Here is an 18,514-nt window from a genome sequence, read left to right on the forward strand (position 1 = left end):
CAGAAACGACCCGGCATTTAGCATTACTCATACTTATATGGCAATATACAGGAACGACCCGGCATTTAGTATTACTCATATTTATATGGCAATATACATAAACGACCCGGCATTTAGCATTACTCATACTTATATGGCAATATACAGAAACGACCCGGTATTTAGCATTACTCATACTTATATGGCAATATACAGAAACGACCTGGTATTTAGTATTACTCATATTTATATGGCAATATACAGAAACGACCCGGCATTTAGCATTACTCATACTTATACACAATAACAGTTAAAGACATAATAATGCAATGTACATGTTATATATACGGCTGTTATAACACAAAGTATTCAGATATTATATAAAACTTAACTTACGTCGGAAAAAAACCTGGCGGACAGCTGATTACACTTAACACTACAAACGTATAATAGAAAGACAATCATTATTTGAATTGTGCCGGTTTTTGAGACGACAGAGGGTTCCGGAAAGGTATTTTAATACACTTTTACGTCCATTTACATACAGAGGACAGATTAAAACAAAAAGGAAATCGTCTTCTACTTAACATAATTTACAATGAATGCAAACCCTGTGTTTCCCTGGAATATTTCGTATCTACTTCCTTCTAAACGCAGCTAATGAGAAGATAATCAATGGCGAAATTTAGATAGAAGTCGAAGATAATTATCTGGAGTAGACTGGGTTAAATAGTGTTGTAAAGTAAACGAGTCTAACAAGATAACATCCTGTTGAGTTTTCATCATACTTATTCTGTAATTGAATAAATTTTCGGCAAAGCTTTGTTGGGAAAATGTAAAAAAAAAACAAACAATTTTTTCGATATCAATGATTTGACCAAACATCCCTAGAACCAGTTGACAGAAAGAAGTTTTTAAACTGTCATCACCAGTTAGTTTCTGTGATTACATTTAATAAAATCTTAATACACTGACGTCAATATACAATCATTAGTTTTCATTAAATTCAACTAATATTCATGTTTTCGACACAAATATGTAGAGGCAAACGACTTGGTTCAGAAGATATGAAATACAAGGTTTACCGTTTTCTACATTCAAGATTTCTTAGTATATTCTGTACATGTATCTAATGTGTTGGATATTTTCCTTTCCTTCTTTCTTATCTCACGATTTCAGTCACCAGTGGTAATATTTTTATTAAAAAAACATACTGTCAATCACTTGAGCTCTAAATGCCCTACCAGGAGAGTTCAGTGACTACATTACTGCATATACAATATAATATGACCCAATTAAATTAAAACTCCTGCCTGCAGACAGAAAATAAGTAGGTTATATTACAGCTGACATTAATTGTCAGGTAGGCGAAACTCAAGAAACTGTCACGCAGATATAAATATACCTGCCAAGTCAACCGAAACTGAAAGAGACTTGTACAAATCTCTTTTAGAAGATATTAACCTATTCGTGTTGTATGCACCTTTTACAAAGTTAATTATAGACTATAACTTAATGGATTGCTACATGTGTATATAATTCACATGCATTATAGTGAATTGACAGTGATGCAGAAAGATATAAACACCTCTACTAGGGGTGTAGTGTATACCACAGCTTGTAAACTCGTGTCGACGCTTACAATAATAAGTTCGGTGTCTGGATACTTGCCAAAGCCTGCAAGATTCTTCACTCAATGATATTAAACAATAACATCAAATGAAGTTCACGTTATCAGACGATCTACAGAACGAAAAAGAACGTAACGAAAAAACTGCTATCGCAAAAAGTGATTGTCTAATCTAAGGAGACGCGCATGGTTTCCTTGAAATCTTTTCTGTCATCAACATTTAAAACGTATCACAAGTTTCTCAAAGGTTTGTTGCAATCAAAACAAAACAATGTTTAACAGCGAAATATCGAACAAGTGCTATGAGCCTTGAACGAGATCTCATTAGCTTATGTATTTATATATCGATACTTACTTTCGGTACACACACAGCACGAGGACCATCAACAATAAGAAACTTTCAGTTGTTATTAAGTAACACTGAGTACATTCCCGGCCCCTGGACTCGTGCCCAAGCCTCTCCCCCGGGGACAGAGACACACTGTTCATTTCTGTTACCTGTATCTGCCCAGTCGCCGTCGCATTAACACGACAGTAACAAACATAGTTATAATGTATCGATGCGTGCAAAACTCCGTGTAACGGAGCATGCCCCTGCATTAAACGGATGTGATCATATGATTTGTAAATACGGCATCTGTTGTCAGGTTATTTGATATAGATCTTATGCAGACATTTATGTTCTATTTTATACTCCATTTTATTCCAATTTCAAAATATTCATGTTGTAAAAGACAGACACGTGACATGTAAATTATTACATGACTAGGCATGTTCCATTCACTGGTACTATACAAAGCAATCTGTAGATACCCTCAAAAGTTATCAGAAGTAAACTTGAATACAAAAGCCCTGTCATTACGACACGTACCCGTGAAAACTATACCCACATGTAAATATAAACGAAACTCAAAATCAACAACACTAGGGCAAATTATGAGTAAAATGAGAAAAACAAGACCGGATATTCCGCAAGAGTAAGCGCCTTTTGCTTCATCGACAACACCCGACATGCAAACCTTGGTCAATCCAAGTAAGGAATGTCATGTTTTCAAACGAGAACGAAGTATGAAACATCCAGCTTCATATTGCACAAAGAAATAGACTATTTCTGAATGGAATCACAAACGACAGTAAAATTCCCCAATAATTTTTATTGAGTTTGACCATCAGTTGATGATTTCTTGCACGAAAATCGTAAAAAAAAGGAACAGGTCCTTAAATATCGAATCAACTGCGATTTGTATTCACCATAAGTTAGAGATGCAGGGTTGATGCTGTCCAGAAATGGAAAAATTCAAAATAAGGAAATTACAATCATCACGCTTATACAGCTTGATAGAAAGCTGTCGATGTTGGTTTCGTTTTAGGAAAAGATCGAGATAAGCGGCTCATATAGAAGAGTCTGTCGTGTCCTGGATTTCCAGTTCTTGTAGGTATATGAAAAAGTAACGACGTATGTTGTCAATACATTTCTTGTTAGATCAAGACAATGACAGCATCAATATATCTGAACATGAAATCAAATGGCTCGGCAAGGTCTTTGTGACCTGTTTTGATAAGCTCTTCGAAAAATTCAGTCTCGTATGAAAAGCAAAGTCAGCCAAAGTGAGGCAGGCACAGTTTGTTCCGATAGGTATGTTTAAAGTCTGCTGGAAGGTCTTCCCACCAAATTCAAAGATGTTGTCAACCAGAAACTCGATCATTTAACTACAGCTGATTCTAAAGGTCTAAATTGTGAAGCCTAGGAGGTGATTGAGGAAAATCCATGGTGATCGAAAGGAAGTTAACTATATCATAGTGACGATTTCTGCAAAGGATTTCTTAAATCTAGTTAGAAAATAAGACGTTCTATATATATGTATGCTGATAAATAACAAAAGACTGTAGAGATTTTAGTTACATACACAATACCTATGTACAGCATGTGTAGTGACACCGATAGCCTATTATAAACATGAGTTCTCAAAGTTTTTGAGAATTACAAAAAACTTAACCAGTCACGCACAAGACAGTTCAGTAACACGCCTTCAATGACATATATACAATATTACCGTACATAGATAATACAACAGTCATACAAAAGTCACAAAAGGTCAAATAAAGGTCAAACAAAGATCATAAAAAGATAAAAAAAAGAATTCAAACAAATGTCGTGCAATGGTCACATAAATATCATACAAAATATTCAACAAAGGCCAAACGCGAGTTATAAAAGATAAAAAAAAAATGTTCTACAGGTAAAAAATCCTCAAGTACAAGTCATACAAAGGTCAAATGAAGGTCAAAATGAATAAAGATAAAAGTATTACATACAAAAGGAAGACACGTGTATGTGAATCTACATACATAATTGTAAATTCGTATTAAACCAATTATTAGAAATTAGATGTCTGGATCAAAACAGGCAGCACGCCAATACACACACGCTATGAATTTGTTAGATACCTAACAACAGTTTAAGGTCCTATACGGTCTAATTATCATGTTTGTTTGTCTACGTGCTGACGATGTAGCTACACTTGTCCATCACATTATTTCACCTTTTTGTGTTTTAATGTTACCACAAGTTATCACAGTAAAATCCTAAACCATTACAATAAGGCACAGATAACATACATAATGAATTTCACCCAAATATCTTGGCCGACCTAATGTATATAATAGGGAGTCATTGATACAAGTACTGTTGGTGATTTATATTTAAGTTGGTAAAAGGCTTGTTAACAGGGCAATCTGTTGCAATAAATATGTTTTATTGTTTTATAAATAGTCTAGAAAAAGCTAAAATATACAGCCAAGGTGTTCATCTACTTCAGAATTCTTTCTAATCGATTTCAAACACGACAGACATTAAATCCAATATTTCCATTAATACAGATAAAACATTTGGTAGCAAACATACTATTAATATTGTATCAATTATGTCACTGGATACAGCAAAATAAACTTTTTCATACAGAACACTTCTATCTAGGGACCATACCTCACCCTTCCACTTAATTACAAATGGTATCTAATCGCAAGGAGAAAAATAATGACATAACGATATCAGGTGAACAGAATAATTACCTTTGATTGCATTTGTAGTGATAACCTTGACTGATGATTTGACCTTACATTCAATAAACTATATCCAGAAAAAAACTTCTCACACACACACACGCACGCACGCACACGCACACGCACGCGCGCGCACACACACACACACACACACACACACACACACACACACACACACCACCACCACCACCACCACCACACACACACACACATATATATATATACCATTCTACAAGTTAAATAATATATTAATTACGTGTGGTGTGATGTATCTGTTCACCAAATTGATACAGGATCATCGTTTAGTGACATGTAACGTTATCTTATAATCACCACAAAATTATCGTGTCTGATCAATTATGTCATTACTTACAACCAAACCTGAAAAATTACAAATATGAAATTTTTCAAATGGTTATTTATAGATCCTAGTCAGAGTTCTGGTTTTCCCACTTCCTTTTCTGTTGTCACGTGGTATTTGTTTGTAAACATGGAAAATTCCACCCCAAAGTGTGTCTTGCGAGGTCACACTGTGACCTAGATAGACTGTGTCTAACAGTCAAGCATTAAACAATGGTCAGCTAGGCACGTAAGACGTATGACAAGCTTCAGAAATGTAAATCGCAGTCATGTTTATCAACATAATAGTCGATTATTGAAAATTATCTACAGTAACAGTCATACTAGCCTACAAATCAAAAATTGGCTCGGAGCCAACACTTGTTTTTGTAGGACAGGAAATTATTTTATAATGCATATCTTTCTTTCAACTTATAATTTAACGACAAAACTATGTACTCACACTTTTGCAGCAATGTACAAGATAAATACAGTCATGACAAGAAGCTCCATAAAACCCCAGAATGCAAACGTAAACCGATCCAAGCGATAGTCTTGGGATCTGTTCAGGTCCATTTTCGATCGTGTGGTTTGCATATTCGGGCAATGTTTACAAACAAACACAGTTGCAACCGGCTATTGCATCGGCCTCTTTTATGTGTTGGTGAGCATTCTGACAAAGTACGGTCTGGCAGATGTAATAAACTGCATTCTTAATTCCGAACACATTCCCGAATAAAAAGCAGGCGTCTGTTGTGTTAATTGCTCGTGATTGATTCGAAGTCGTGGAATATTACTACGCGATATTTATAGAAACACTTAACAAGGTGTCTTACTTCTATAATTAGTACATTTTTTTCAGTTTGGAATACACGAGTCTCACTTCTAGACTATACCCTGCTTGACACTATCTTCGATTAAAAGATATTAGAACTCGTTTTTATATTGTGTCACATAACAGTAAAATATCTACAGATATTGAACTTCGCGTAAAGTTGGTCACTTGCGTGCACGAGAAAGCAAATGATAGAATAACTTACAAATGTGTAGCAGTAGTAAGTTACAAAGTCAGCACATCTATAGTTTTCAGAATAGATCTGACCATATATTATCAACACATGAACACCTTGATGGAGTAAACACATAACACTTACATCTGCAAGTGAGCACTGTACACATACAATGTATGTGTAGCAAATCTATTAATAGCCTCTGCCTACAGGATTATCTACAATAACAAAAAAATTTCCGACATCTGAATCAACGCTATTCCTTTCTTACAACTATGCTGGTTATGCGTGCTTTATGCGGTATAACCGACGACTTAAATATTGAAAGGGACCTACCTTTTGGAACCAACGTAAAGGATCATGCCCCAAATTATAGCCACGATCAGGGAGTAGAACAGCCATCGCGCGGCCTGAGCCAGAAAAGGATTCATGTTGGTGTGACGTCACTGGCAAAGAGGTTGTATTGGTGCTCCATATACACCCTCATCATCCCGTCCTACTCTATACTCTGGTGTAAACGTTAGGACGGCATGTTTACATGGGCAGGACTTCCTTAGGCACAACACTAACGGGAAGGTTGTTAGGTATATGTATAATTTTGCCTTTGTGTGAATTAAGTTCTTTATATAATTATCATAGTGTCAATTCTGTAATTCTATCATAATAGGATGTTGAGTTATCAGTGCGAACATCCAAAGAACAAGAAATTCATGAACCTAAACGGCTACGAGTTCTATAAATAGCTGTTGTCATTGTTCTTATATCACAGAAACAATCTTGTTAACAAAACGGAACAACTTCAAGTACAATGCATATTGTAATGCAAATGGAAACTGACGATAATTCAATAAGCTTTAAAATCATGTTAAAAAATGTATTTTTTCTACGCAAATCTGTGATACATGACACCTTTGAATCATGAAATTCGCAATAGTGGTTATGCGCCTATAGATTCCACCATACCATTGGTTGAGAAGATTTCTGAAATTTTTGTCAATTAACCACTTTTTGTCCCGCCCTTCGTGTCCCTTGCGGGTGGGGAGGGGCATAAATTTACAATTTTTTATCCATCTTTGGCCGTGAAAGGTATCTACAAAATTTTATCGAAATTAATTCTGGAGTTTTTTTTATAAATGTCGATTGTTTACATACAGACGCATGACCTACAAATATACAAGGACGAACAGGTTACAGGGGACTTTCTCGGGTGACACAAAATAAATAAACCCTGTCACTTTCCGCATATACTTAGTTTGACTGTCCCAAGATAATTTGTCAGTTTAACTTACCTATCAGTTCCACAAGTTCTCGGACCAAAGGGACACATCTGTCTGTTAACGTCAACACTCGATTCTTATTTGGGGATCATTAGTTTCGGACAAGAAGTCATTTAGTTTCCCACCAAGCTTCTCAACACGAGACTAAACACAAAAATGATCCGGAAGTATGGCTGTCTTCCCATTGATGTAAGACAACATCCATAGTACACATAGTACAATCTCGATAAGGACGGAAGAGTGATATGATACTACTAAGGATGGGTTACAGGCAAGTGAGTGACGTCAGATGTTTCCAGTCGTCAGTTCAAATACATAAACGGATAATTTTTAACTTTCAATAAAACCTATGTTAAGAGTAGAACATATGGTACGTGACTATAACAGTACATGTCTGTAGACAAAGTAATGAACTGTAAACTATGGCCTCACAAGCTTCACTGTCTCGTGTGGGTTAACTGTTCTGTTTCATTGTGAGGTTAATGAGTTCGGTTCTATCATTGTAATTTTCCGTGTACACCTGTTCATACTAGAATATTTTTCTCTCTTTTTTTTTAAATCTCAACACGCCAATAGAAGGATTTGAGCTTTATCACAGCGTCTAAACTATGTGTTCGTAAAAGTTTCAAATCTGTCTTCCACTTCCATTCTCTCCCACTATTTATACTTTTTCCCCTCTACCCATTTTCGGGACTATTCTCGTTCGCTGAAAGGCCGAAAAGTCATAATTGTGAACGTTAATCCCGTTAAACAATTAAATAAATTAACCAAGATGTTATTATAACAAAAACTAGCCGAGCAAAAAATTCAAAGCAAAAACCTACAAACGGATTTCAGAAATAAGTCAAATATATGTTGTTTATCCTTCTCCATATATAGGTTAAATGGCATTAATGGTATATCTGGCACAATACAGAGCAACATATGTTGTGAAGAGAAGATTTAATCAATAATATATATGTTATAAGTAATACATAAGTTACAACCATATATGATCTCGTGTCGATATCAAGTTACATACCGTATTGTCTGTTTAAAGAGAACCCTTACTCATCTAGTAGCGTGTTTCACGGACATTTGATTTCTTGGTTAAATCATTGTTTAATTGGTTTCGTTCAAACAAAAGACGACTGTGACACCGTCAATACACAGTGAGCAATTCGGGACGTTCAGGTAACATTGATAGGAACGAGACTACCGAGGGTGATCCAAGTAAACTATGATAACTAAATTGACCCTGGTACAAGGGCTATTGTAGTCAATGTCTGCACCTAGCCAGACAAACGGGTGTTGAATATCACCACAGTGACTTTTATATAAAAGATTTATCATCACAATTTCCTTTTAAATCTCGTGTTACACGGAAACTTTGTTATCTCACTTACGAATTTTAAATACCTTGAAGCTTTATTCTATTGAAATTTTTATCCACTAAATATAGGCATTACGCAATAAATACGTATTTAGTAACAATTGTACAATGTATAACTATAGCTATATCTGACACAACCATATTAAGAAACATAACAAACATTGAGATCTACATCCACATATTCAGTCAATATAACGAAGTATGATGTGAATATAGCTACATATTAAGTAAACATAACCTTACACAGTACACTTACTTAATAAATGATTAAGACAACTTAGTATGACCACCTATACAACACAAGACACCTTATCAGGGATTATAACTGTATCACTTGGCACAAATCAATATAACAGTAAATATTTCATACAGTCAAATTAGCATAAACTATATTTACTTAATCACTCGATGAATAAAAGTAGATAACACTTATAATTTTCGTATTGCAAATATTGCTGTATCGGCGAGAGTCTATACTATACAAATTAGTTTTGAAGTGCCAGTCAGGAATACGTATCTATTTTCAAACAACTATTCCGAACCAGACAACCTTTCCTTTCATAAAATACAAGCAATTGCAACACCGGTGATATTTAAGTCACGTACTTACCATCTTAAGATTCCACCGACGAGAAGGACACATAAGATACACAATTCGGTAGCCAACCTTGAGGCAAACCGGCTCAACAGTTCCATATCCTAAATCACAATTCTACATTCACCAACGACGTTCTGAATTCTGTTCTACAAACGGATTTGTATCACTATTCTCACACAAATCTTCACACAGAATTCGTATTTCTTATCACTGAAACAAAATCTTTATTTGAAAACTACCAACTAATATATGTACGTTTACTTTTTAGTGTTTGATTCCTATAATTATGTATTTCAATATTTGACGGTCCAATCAGTGTTCAGTCAGCTAAAATGTCAATAACTATCAGTTTCTCTCAGTGTTCTGGGTATCGTTTGGGTACAGTGTGTATAGACAAGTTTGTGTCAATACGTAATGGAATACTACCAGCAGAGACGAAAGTAAAATCCCTGTGTCAAGGAAGGTTGCGTAGGTACACATGTCTATTTAAGGTACTTGATGTCAACTGTGCAATTATATACCATGTCTATTTGAGGTACCCGACATCACCTCTACAGTAATATTGGTACCCGTGTATATTACAGGTACCTTACTTCACCAGTACGGTTATATAGGTAGCCATGTCTATTAGAGGTACCCGTGTCTATTAGAGGTACCCGTGTCTATTTGAGGTACCCGACATCACCTATACGGTTATATAGGTACCCGTGTCTATTAGAGGTACCCGTGTCTATTAGAGGTACCCAACATCACCTGTATTTTCTATTTTTCTTGGTGTAATAATTTTTACTATACCATTTTAGACAGTGTTCATGAGTCATATGTCACGTGTCAACTTGTGTGACCATGAAGCATGGTTGTGCTGAATGCATGATTTAGTGTTAAAAGTTGATAAAATCATGTGAAGTTACGTTTTGTTACACTTGGTTCAGAGACGTCTTTCAATCATATAAAGCTTTCTTTTTCAACTGATTTTATTCAACATGTTCAGCATTCTAATCTAAAATGCAAACAGCCATTACAATACATGTTTACGTAAATCTTCAAAGTTAGCACATAACCTATTAAAAATAAGGGAATGAATGTTTCCTACACCAAGTCAGCTGTGTAACAATTAAATACAGACACCGCTAAGCGGTCAGCGCTAAGATGTGTCAAAAGGCTCGTGTTACCAATTAAGGACACGATGTAAAATGATGAATGGTTTTATGTTATTAAGTTAAATAACCTTGTGTATTGTCTACGTCAAGTTAAACATGTAGAAGTTTGTAAACTATGAAATTAACATTAATTTTGCATGCTTTAGGCCCAGGAATGTGACGTCAAATCTACGTAGATTGTGTTTGAGAATATGTGAAAAGAGACTGAATTAAAACAACTCAAAACAATTATATTTGAAAAAAGAGCATTACATACCGACAGGGAATCAGTCCCCATCCTTGTATATATCGTACAATTTATGTTAATGGGAAACGCCAAGCTTGGAATAAAAACTATAAACAAGGCTTGACGCAATTATCATATGTAAGTATCACAAACACTTCAGTTGAAATCTCTTTCTGTTTATGTTGTGTTTAGGGGAATGCTAATGCGTGTGGGCAATGTTGATGTCTGTGGGCAATGTTGATGTCTGTGGACAATGTTGATGTCTGTGTGCAATGTTTATGTTTTTTGGACAATGTTGATGTCTGTGTGCAATGTTTATGTTTGTGGACAATGTTGATGTCTGTGTGCAATGTTTATGTTTTTTTGGACAATGTTTATGTCTGTGTGCAATGTTTATGTTTATGGACAATGTTGATGTATGTGGGCAATGTTGATGTCTGTGTGCAATGTTTATGTTTGTGGGCAATGTTGATGTCTGTGGGCAATGTTGATGTCTGTGGACAATGTTTATGTTTATGGACAATGTTGATGTATGTGGGCAATGTTGATGTCTGTGTGCAATGTTTATGTTTGTGGGCAATGTTGATGTCTGCGGGCAATGTTGATGTCTGTGGGCAATGTTTATGTCTGTGTGCAATGTTTATATTTTTTTGGACAATGTTTATGTCTGTGTGCAATGTTTATGTTTATGGACAATGTTGATGTATGTGGGCAATGTTGATGTCTGTGTGCAATGTTTATGTTTGTGGGCAATGTTGATGTCTGTGGGCAATGTTGATGTCTGTGGACAATGTTTATGTCTGTGGACAATGTTTATGTCTGTGTGCAATGTTTATGTCTGTGTGCAATGTTTATGTTTGTGGACAATGTTGATGTATGTGGGCAATGTTTATGTTTGTGGGCAATGTTGATGTCTGCGGGCAATGTTGATGTCTGTGGGCAATGTTGATGTCTGTGTGCAATGTTTATGTTTTTTTGGACAATGTTTATGTCTGTGTGCAATGTTTATGTTTATGGACAATGTTGATGTCTGTGGACAATGTTGATGTCTGTGTGCAATGTTTATGTTTGTGTACAATGTTTATGTTTGTGGACAATGTTTATGTTTATGGACAATGTTGATGTATGTGGGCAATGTTGATGTCTGTGGGAAATGTTTATGTTTGTGGGCAATGTTTATGTCTGTGTGCAATGTTGATGTTTGTGGGCAATGTTGATGTCTGTGGGAAATGTTTATGTCTGTGTGCAATGTTTATGTCTGTGTGCAATGTTGATGTCTGTGGACAATGTTTATGTTTGTGGGCAATGTTGATGTCTGTGTGCAATGTTTATGTTTATGGGCAATGTTGATGTCTGTGGGCAATGTTGATGTCTGTGGGCAATGTTGATGTCTGTGTGCAATGTTTATGTTTGTGGGCAATGTTGATGTCTGTGGGCAATGTTATGTCCGTGTGCAATGTTTATGTTTGTGGACAATGTTTATGTCTTTGTGCAATGTTTATGGACAATGTTGACATCTTTGGGCAATGTTGATGTATGTGGGCAATGCTTATGTTTATGGACAATGTTGATGTCTGTGGGCAATGTTGATGTCTGTGGACAATGCTTATGTATGTGGACAATGTTGATGCCTGTGGGCAATGTTTATGTTTGTGGGCAATATTTATGTATGTGAGCAAAGTTATGTTGACTGGTGATACTGGTGTGTGTTTACAATGATCATCACTGTTTACAATGATACAGGTGTGTGTTTACAATGATACATATGTGTGTTTACAATGATACATATGTGTGTTTACAATGATACAGGTGTGTATGTGTGTTTACAATGATACAGGTGTGTACGTGTGTTTACAATGATACAGGTATGTACTTACAATGATACAGGTATGTGTTTACAATGACACAGGTGTGTGTTTACAATGATACAAGTGTGTACTTACAATGATACAGGTGTGTGTTTACAATGATACAGGTGTGTGCTTACAATGCTACTGGTGTGTGTTTACAATGATACATGTGTGTTTACAATGATAAAGGGGTGAGTTTACTATGATACATGTGTGTGTTTAGAGTGGTCATCATTGTTAACAGTGATACAGGTGTATGTTTTCAATGCTCATCACTGTTAACAATGATACAGTAGTGTTAACAATGATACAGGTGTGTATGTGTGTTAACAATGACACAGATGTGTGTTTAGAGTGGTCATCACTGTTTACAATGATACAGGGTGTATGTTTACAATGATACAGGTGTGTGTTTACAATGCTCATCACTATTAACAATGATACAGGTGTGTGTTTACAATGATACAGGTGTGTGTTTACAATGCTCATCACTGTTAACAATGATACAGGTGTGTGTTTACAATGATACGGGTATGTAGGTGTGTTTACAATGATACAGGTGTGTGTTTACAATGATACAGGTGTGATTATGTGTTTACAATGATACAGGTGTGTGTTTACAATGATACAGGTGTGTATGTGTGTTTACAATTATCCAGGTGTGTGTTTACAATGATACTGGTGTGTGTTTACAATGCTCATCACTGTTAACAATGATACAGGTGTGTGTTTACAATGATACAGGTGTGTGTTTACAATGATACATGTGTGTATTTACAGTGCTCATCACTGTTTGCAATGATACAGAAGTGTGTTTACAGTGTCCTTTCTTTGTTTACAATGAATCACCTGACGCGTTTATAACATTCGTGAATGCATTCATAGTAAGGCTTTAACGGTAAATAAAGGTACTCACAATTCCACCAATCTGATATATCAAACCTTATAACGGTAAATATTGATACTCACAATTCCACCAGTCTGACATATCAAAGCTGATAACGCTATGTACTCACATTTTCATCAACGTTCCTGTCAGACTGATCACGATAACAGCTACTTCCATTATCAACCATATTCCTAACATTTGTCGAGCCGATATATGGTTAGTTATCATGATGTCCATTACACAATGTTCTTCTACTTAACAATATGTCTCAGGGTTCTTCAAAACGTCACGCATAAAATAGCTAAAAACCCTTACTGCTATGTATAGCTGTACTAGTTCAACGCGAGTTTACAAATGTGTGCTGTCAAGTGGAACCTATATGCCATGGGGGAACCGACGGGAATACTCCCGATATGTAACAGCTTTACAGCAGTGACAGGACATGGCACACTTTTCTTTTCTCAATAATTGTGTGTCTGAATCAACCAGTTACAAACATTACGACATTAAGGTGTCCATAGGTTTGCCTTTATTTCTGATTGAGCTACATTTCACCCCAGACGCCCTGTTTTTCAGTTCCGCGCCGTCTTCTGGATCGGCTCCATGGATTTAACATATATTAAGCGGCAGTCATTCCGGCTTTAACCGGTATAGGGTGGTTTTCTCCGGATCGCTCTCCGATATGCTAATGATATCGGTATGTTTTTTGTTTGTTTTTTTTTTCTCCAAATAAATGATTTCTTTATTATTCAAATATCAACAATATTTTAATATCAAAGCGATTACTATACATTTTAAACTATATATTAACCAAGACCTTTGTTTGTTTACATTTTTCACGTTCACTGAACCTGAGTTGGATGTCATGTCATTTAATGTTGCTCCTCGACTGAGAAGAAAGATGACGAGGGTGGGGTTGTAAATATGTTTTCACTTCGTGTTGGGGGTTTCCACACACATTTGCTGAACGGCATATGTGTTTCCCTTTGATTGCAACATTAAAGAATATCTGCGTCACATGTGTCGTTATTTAAATTCTCATTCCTGTTCAAGCATGTGCTATACATATCCAATATCTTATTCTTACGCTAATATAAAACTTACGGAAAAGGAACCATATAAATATATTGATACATTTTTGTAAACGAGGTAACTGTCGTGTATATTGGTGACAGTTTACACTATATCCTCGTACGTATAAAACCAATTATCGATTAATCTACTTACATTCTAAAAGATGTATCCACCACTACTACAAAGAAGATTAAAAGCTCCATCACCACGCAAAGACCACACTGTAGCAGCTGCGATTTCGCCATTTTGGTCAAGGATACGGATTCTCTGGATATTCTGTGACAGCCAGCTGTGTTTGTTATGTTCTTAATAATTATGTCGTGCAATGGGGGAATCCCTGCTTACGTCATATTCTAATTTTAGATTTGGGTAAAAGATTTACAGAGGTTTCCTTAGATAGTTTTCAGACGTATTAAACATTTGCCATCGTGATGTTATATCCCCCGTATTATTAGGGTATTTCGATTTTGTTATAAACAACTTCTTGAGCATTTTTGTTTGAAAGAAAAGTGTCACACAAGAGTGATGTTTGGCAGAGAAATGCTTGCTTTAATGTACTTTGTGATATGAAATATAAACCTGCTGTGCCAGTCACCCCGTATTTGCTTCTCGTGAGGTCATTAATGAATACCAAAGTGTTCACCGGAAACGTCGTGTTAAAACAGGGACGCATAGTGCCTCATCTTATCATTGATCATGTTTATGATAAATTTAAATCAATTATACACGCACATGAATGTATCGTGGGAAAAGTTATTGGAAACGGCGACGAGGAAGAGGATAATGAAATTTCCAGAGGAGTAAAAGAAAATTTGGGTATTGTGAGGAGTTTAACATTTCCAAGAAGCAATATTTTTCCAATCTTTTTTTTTTTTTTTTGCGAATGAAACATGAAAAGCAAACAAATCACAATAAATATCACGGTTCAATGCACTTCAACATTTTTCATGTGCGCCATTAACAAATAGGAAGTCACTGTACGAAGTCACTTAGTGCTTAATGAAATATTTCAAGTCTTAATTACATGTATCTATTTCTAAAAAAAAATGCCGTAGTTACTGGGACATAAGTAATCATGATATAACCTAGTCATGGCTCAGTGGTTACTGCTATATATATGTCACAATTACATCACATTGAAACATAAATACATTGTATGACAATAAATGGACCATTTTCTTTTTCTATTCTTCCATCTGCCAACAAAAATCAAATACCCCTCCCCCTAAACAAGTTTCGTTTTTGAATATTCACGAAAATGTACAAAAATGGCAGTTTCCTGGAAGACATTTACTCGTCCACGTTTTCCAAGTGAAACGAACACGATGAACTGCGCTTTATGGTAGTATGAACGCCATGGAAAGCATGTTATCCATATATCACAACAGTAACAGCTATACACACGACATTACATCCACTGCACCATGTCAGTACATGTAATAAACACATTAGATACGAGATTACGTATGGCCACGGAGAAACTTAATCTACCACGCAACTGAATTACAATACAAAATAATCATGTTACTTCTCTGATTTGACTAAAGGCTCCCTACCCCCGGGAGTCAGGGACATGAAAGGCTGTCATAAATATACTTACCATTTCAAAATGTTTTCGAGGATAACAACACTGAGGACGAACCCCTCCACTCCTAAAAGTAACAAAATCTTTGACTTCTCGAAGATTTCATTCGCCGACCAAATCATCAACACCATTTTTCAGAAACGGGTGACATTTAAAGTTATCAAAATGATCCCACCCTTGTATCCTTAGATTGATTCCGTCATTGTCAGCTGAATGCTTGTACTGACAGAGTCTGCAGTACGACATGGAAACATCAATCTGACACAGATTAGACTAACTAGGTTAACTAGACTTGACTTTCTCCTTCCTACGATATACCTTGCAGTACTTCATAGGACACTATCCAATAGATAAACTCTTAGCCTTACTTTTAATTTCTGAAATATGAATCCGCTTTTTTTTTATTTATTTCACGTGACATTAGATTAACATCATCTAATATATCACATTGGCAGACAAAAAGTGACTTATTATTAGGTACACCCCGCCGAAAATACACCACGTATTGTTTCAAGATGTTCGGTGTATTGTCTGGCCGTCAGCTAAGTACGGAAGCCTGTAAGGTACAGAGTTCTGTTTTATAGTCATTGGGTAAGACTAAAGGTACATAATAGTCTCGGTGAGTTATAATTATCTCCGTTTAGATGTGTATATCATTTTGCAGATAAATGTTTGATATTCATTTAGAAAATCGACAAAATTTTAAGCGCAAACACTGCATTGTATATATTCTGGGGAAAACAAACGCAAGTTTATTTTCGATATTTATTATTTTACATGATTTATTCATTACTGAACACATTTTGATGATCTGTGTTGTCCTATCGTCCTACCCTATGTCGTTTCCTGGTCTAAATCAGGATCGTGTGTGCCCATCCCTGGCTTCAGTCGCTGCTCTTACTCTCCTTAACATTGACCCTATCAAGGTGTTTATTGTTCTTTGAGGGATATCATTTCGCTCCTGAATAAGGGCCTGTGTAAGTTGAGCGATGTTATATGGGACGCTGACGCGCTTCCTAGCCCTCCTGTCCAGCTCGTCCCACCAATGCTCGATTGGGGACAAGTCTGGACTGTATAGTAGCTAATCAGGAACTGGGACGTTGTTTTGAGCCAGAAAGTCACGACAAGCCCTCGCAACATTTGGCCTCGCGTTGTCATGCTTCAATGTAAGGTAACGTTGATGGATAAGATGAAGGACGTGTGGTCTCAAGACCTGATCACAATATGTTACTGCTGTAAGATTGTCATGGATAACCACAAGAGGTACTTCCACGCCTTGAGATATCCCTGCCCATACCATAACAGGCCTTCCCCTGAAACTGCCGCTTTCCGTTACGCAAACGTCAGAATATCGCTCACCATGACGTCGATAGCCACGCTGTCGTCCATCTGACCTGTAAAGCGTTAAGCGAGACACGTCAGTAAACAATACGCGTCTCCATGGATCAAGCGTATGTGCAAGCAGCCACTGCATTCGACGTCAGCGTCGCTTCTGCTTGGGTGGCGGACCAACATAGGGACGTCGTTGCCTTAAATGAAACTCACGAAACCGATTCCTAACCGTTCTTAGACACACTGACCGACCATGAGTGCCGACAACTTGGTGTCGCGTCTCCGTCGCCGTCTGATATCGGTTACGGAGTTGCGACAGACTATGGCTCTGAGATGTTGATAATCATGAGGTGACTGTGAGTATGTAGATAATCAGGAGTATGATATAATGAGGTGACTGTGAGTATGTAGATAATCAGGAGTATGATATAATCAGGTGACTGTGAGTATGTAGATAATCAGGAGTATGATAAATTGAGGTGACTGTGAGTATGTAGATAATCAGGAGTATGGTGTACTGAGGTGACTGTGAGTATGTAGATAATCAGGAGTATGATATACTGAGGTGACTGTGAGTATGTAGATAATCAGGAGTATGATATATTGAGGCGACTGTGAGTATGTAGATAATCAGGAGTATGGTGTACTGAGGTGACTGTGAGTATGTAGATAATCAGGAGTATGGTGTACTGAGGTGATTGTGAGTATGTAGATAATCAGGAGTATGGTGTACTGAGGTGACTGTGAGTATGTAGATAATCAGGAGTATGGTGTACTGAGGTGACTGTGAGTATGTAGATAATCAGGAGTATGATATATTGAGGCGACTGTGAGTATGTAGATAATCAGGAGTATGGTGTACTGAGGTGATTGTGAGTATGTAGATAATCAGGAGTATGATATACTGAGGTGATTGTGAGTATGTAGATAATCAGGAGTATGATATATTGAGGCGACTGTGAGTATGTAGATAATCAGGAGTATGATATACTGAGGTGACTGTGAGTATGTAGATAATTAGGAGTATAATATATTGAGGTGACTGTGAGTATGTAGATAATCAGGAGTATGATATAATCAGGAGTATGATATATTGAGGTGACTGTGAGTATGTAGATAATCAGGAGTAT

At 36.4% G+C, this 18,514-nt stretch overlaps 1 protein-coding gene across 6 annotated transcripts in view; it reads right to left on the minus strand.

The window, feature by feature from the left end:
* LOC132548283 (uncharacterized) overlaps positions 1-18,514 on the minus strand; it is a 41,294-nt gene that overhangs the window by 16,686 nt on the left and 6,094 nt on the right. The window contains exon 1 of one of the 6 annotated variants that reach the window (XM_060212137.1): positions 16,068-16,241. The exons of 3 other annotated variants lie outside the window; for them this stretch is intronic. In XM_060212137.1, coding sequence (XP_060068120.1) covers positions 16,068-16,183 — 116 coding nt within the window. In that variant the 5' untranslated portion in view covers positions 16,184-16,241. Of the gene's footprint in view, positions 1-5,474; positions 5,623-6,357; positions 6,439-16,067; positions 16,242-18,514 lie in introns of those variants that run through there. 2 more of the 6 variants (XM_060212143.1, XM_060212136.1) reach the window with 2 other exon arrangements.

This window comes from Ylistrum balloti, unplaced genomic scaffold (assembly GCF_031769215.1).
Source record: "Ylistrum balloti isolate Yb309-2 unplaced genomic scaffold, AGI_CSIRO_Ybal_v1 Utg370006, whole genome shotgun sequence".
NCBI lineage: Eukaryota > Metazoa > Mollusca > Bivalvia > Pectinida > Pectinidae > Ylistrum > Ylistrum balloti.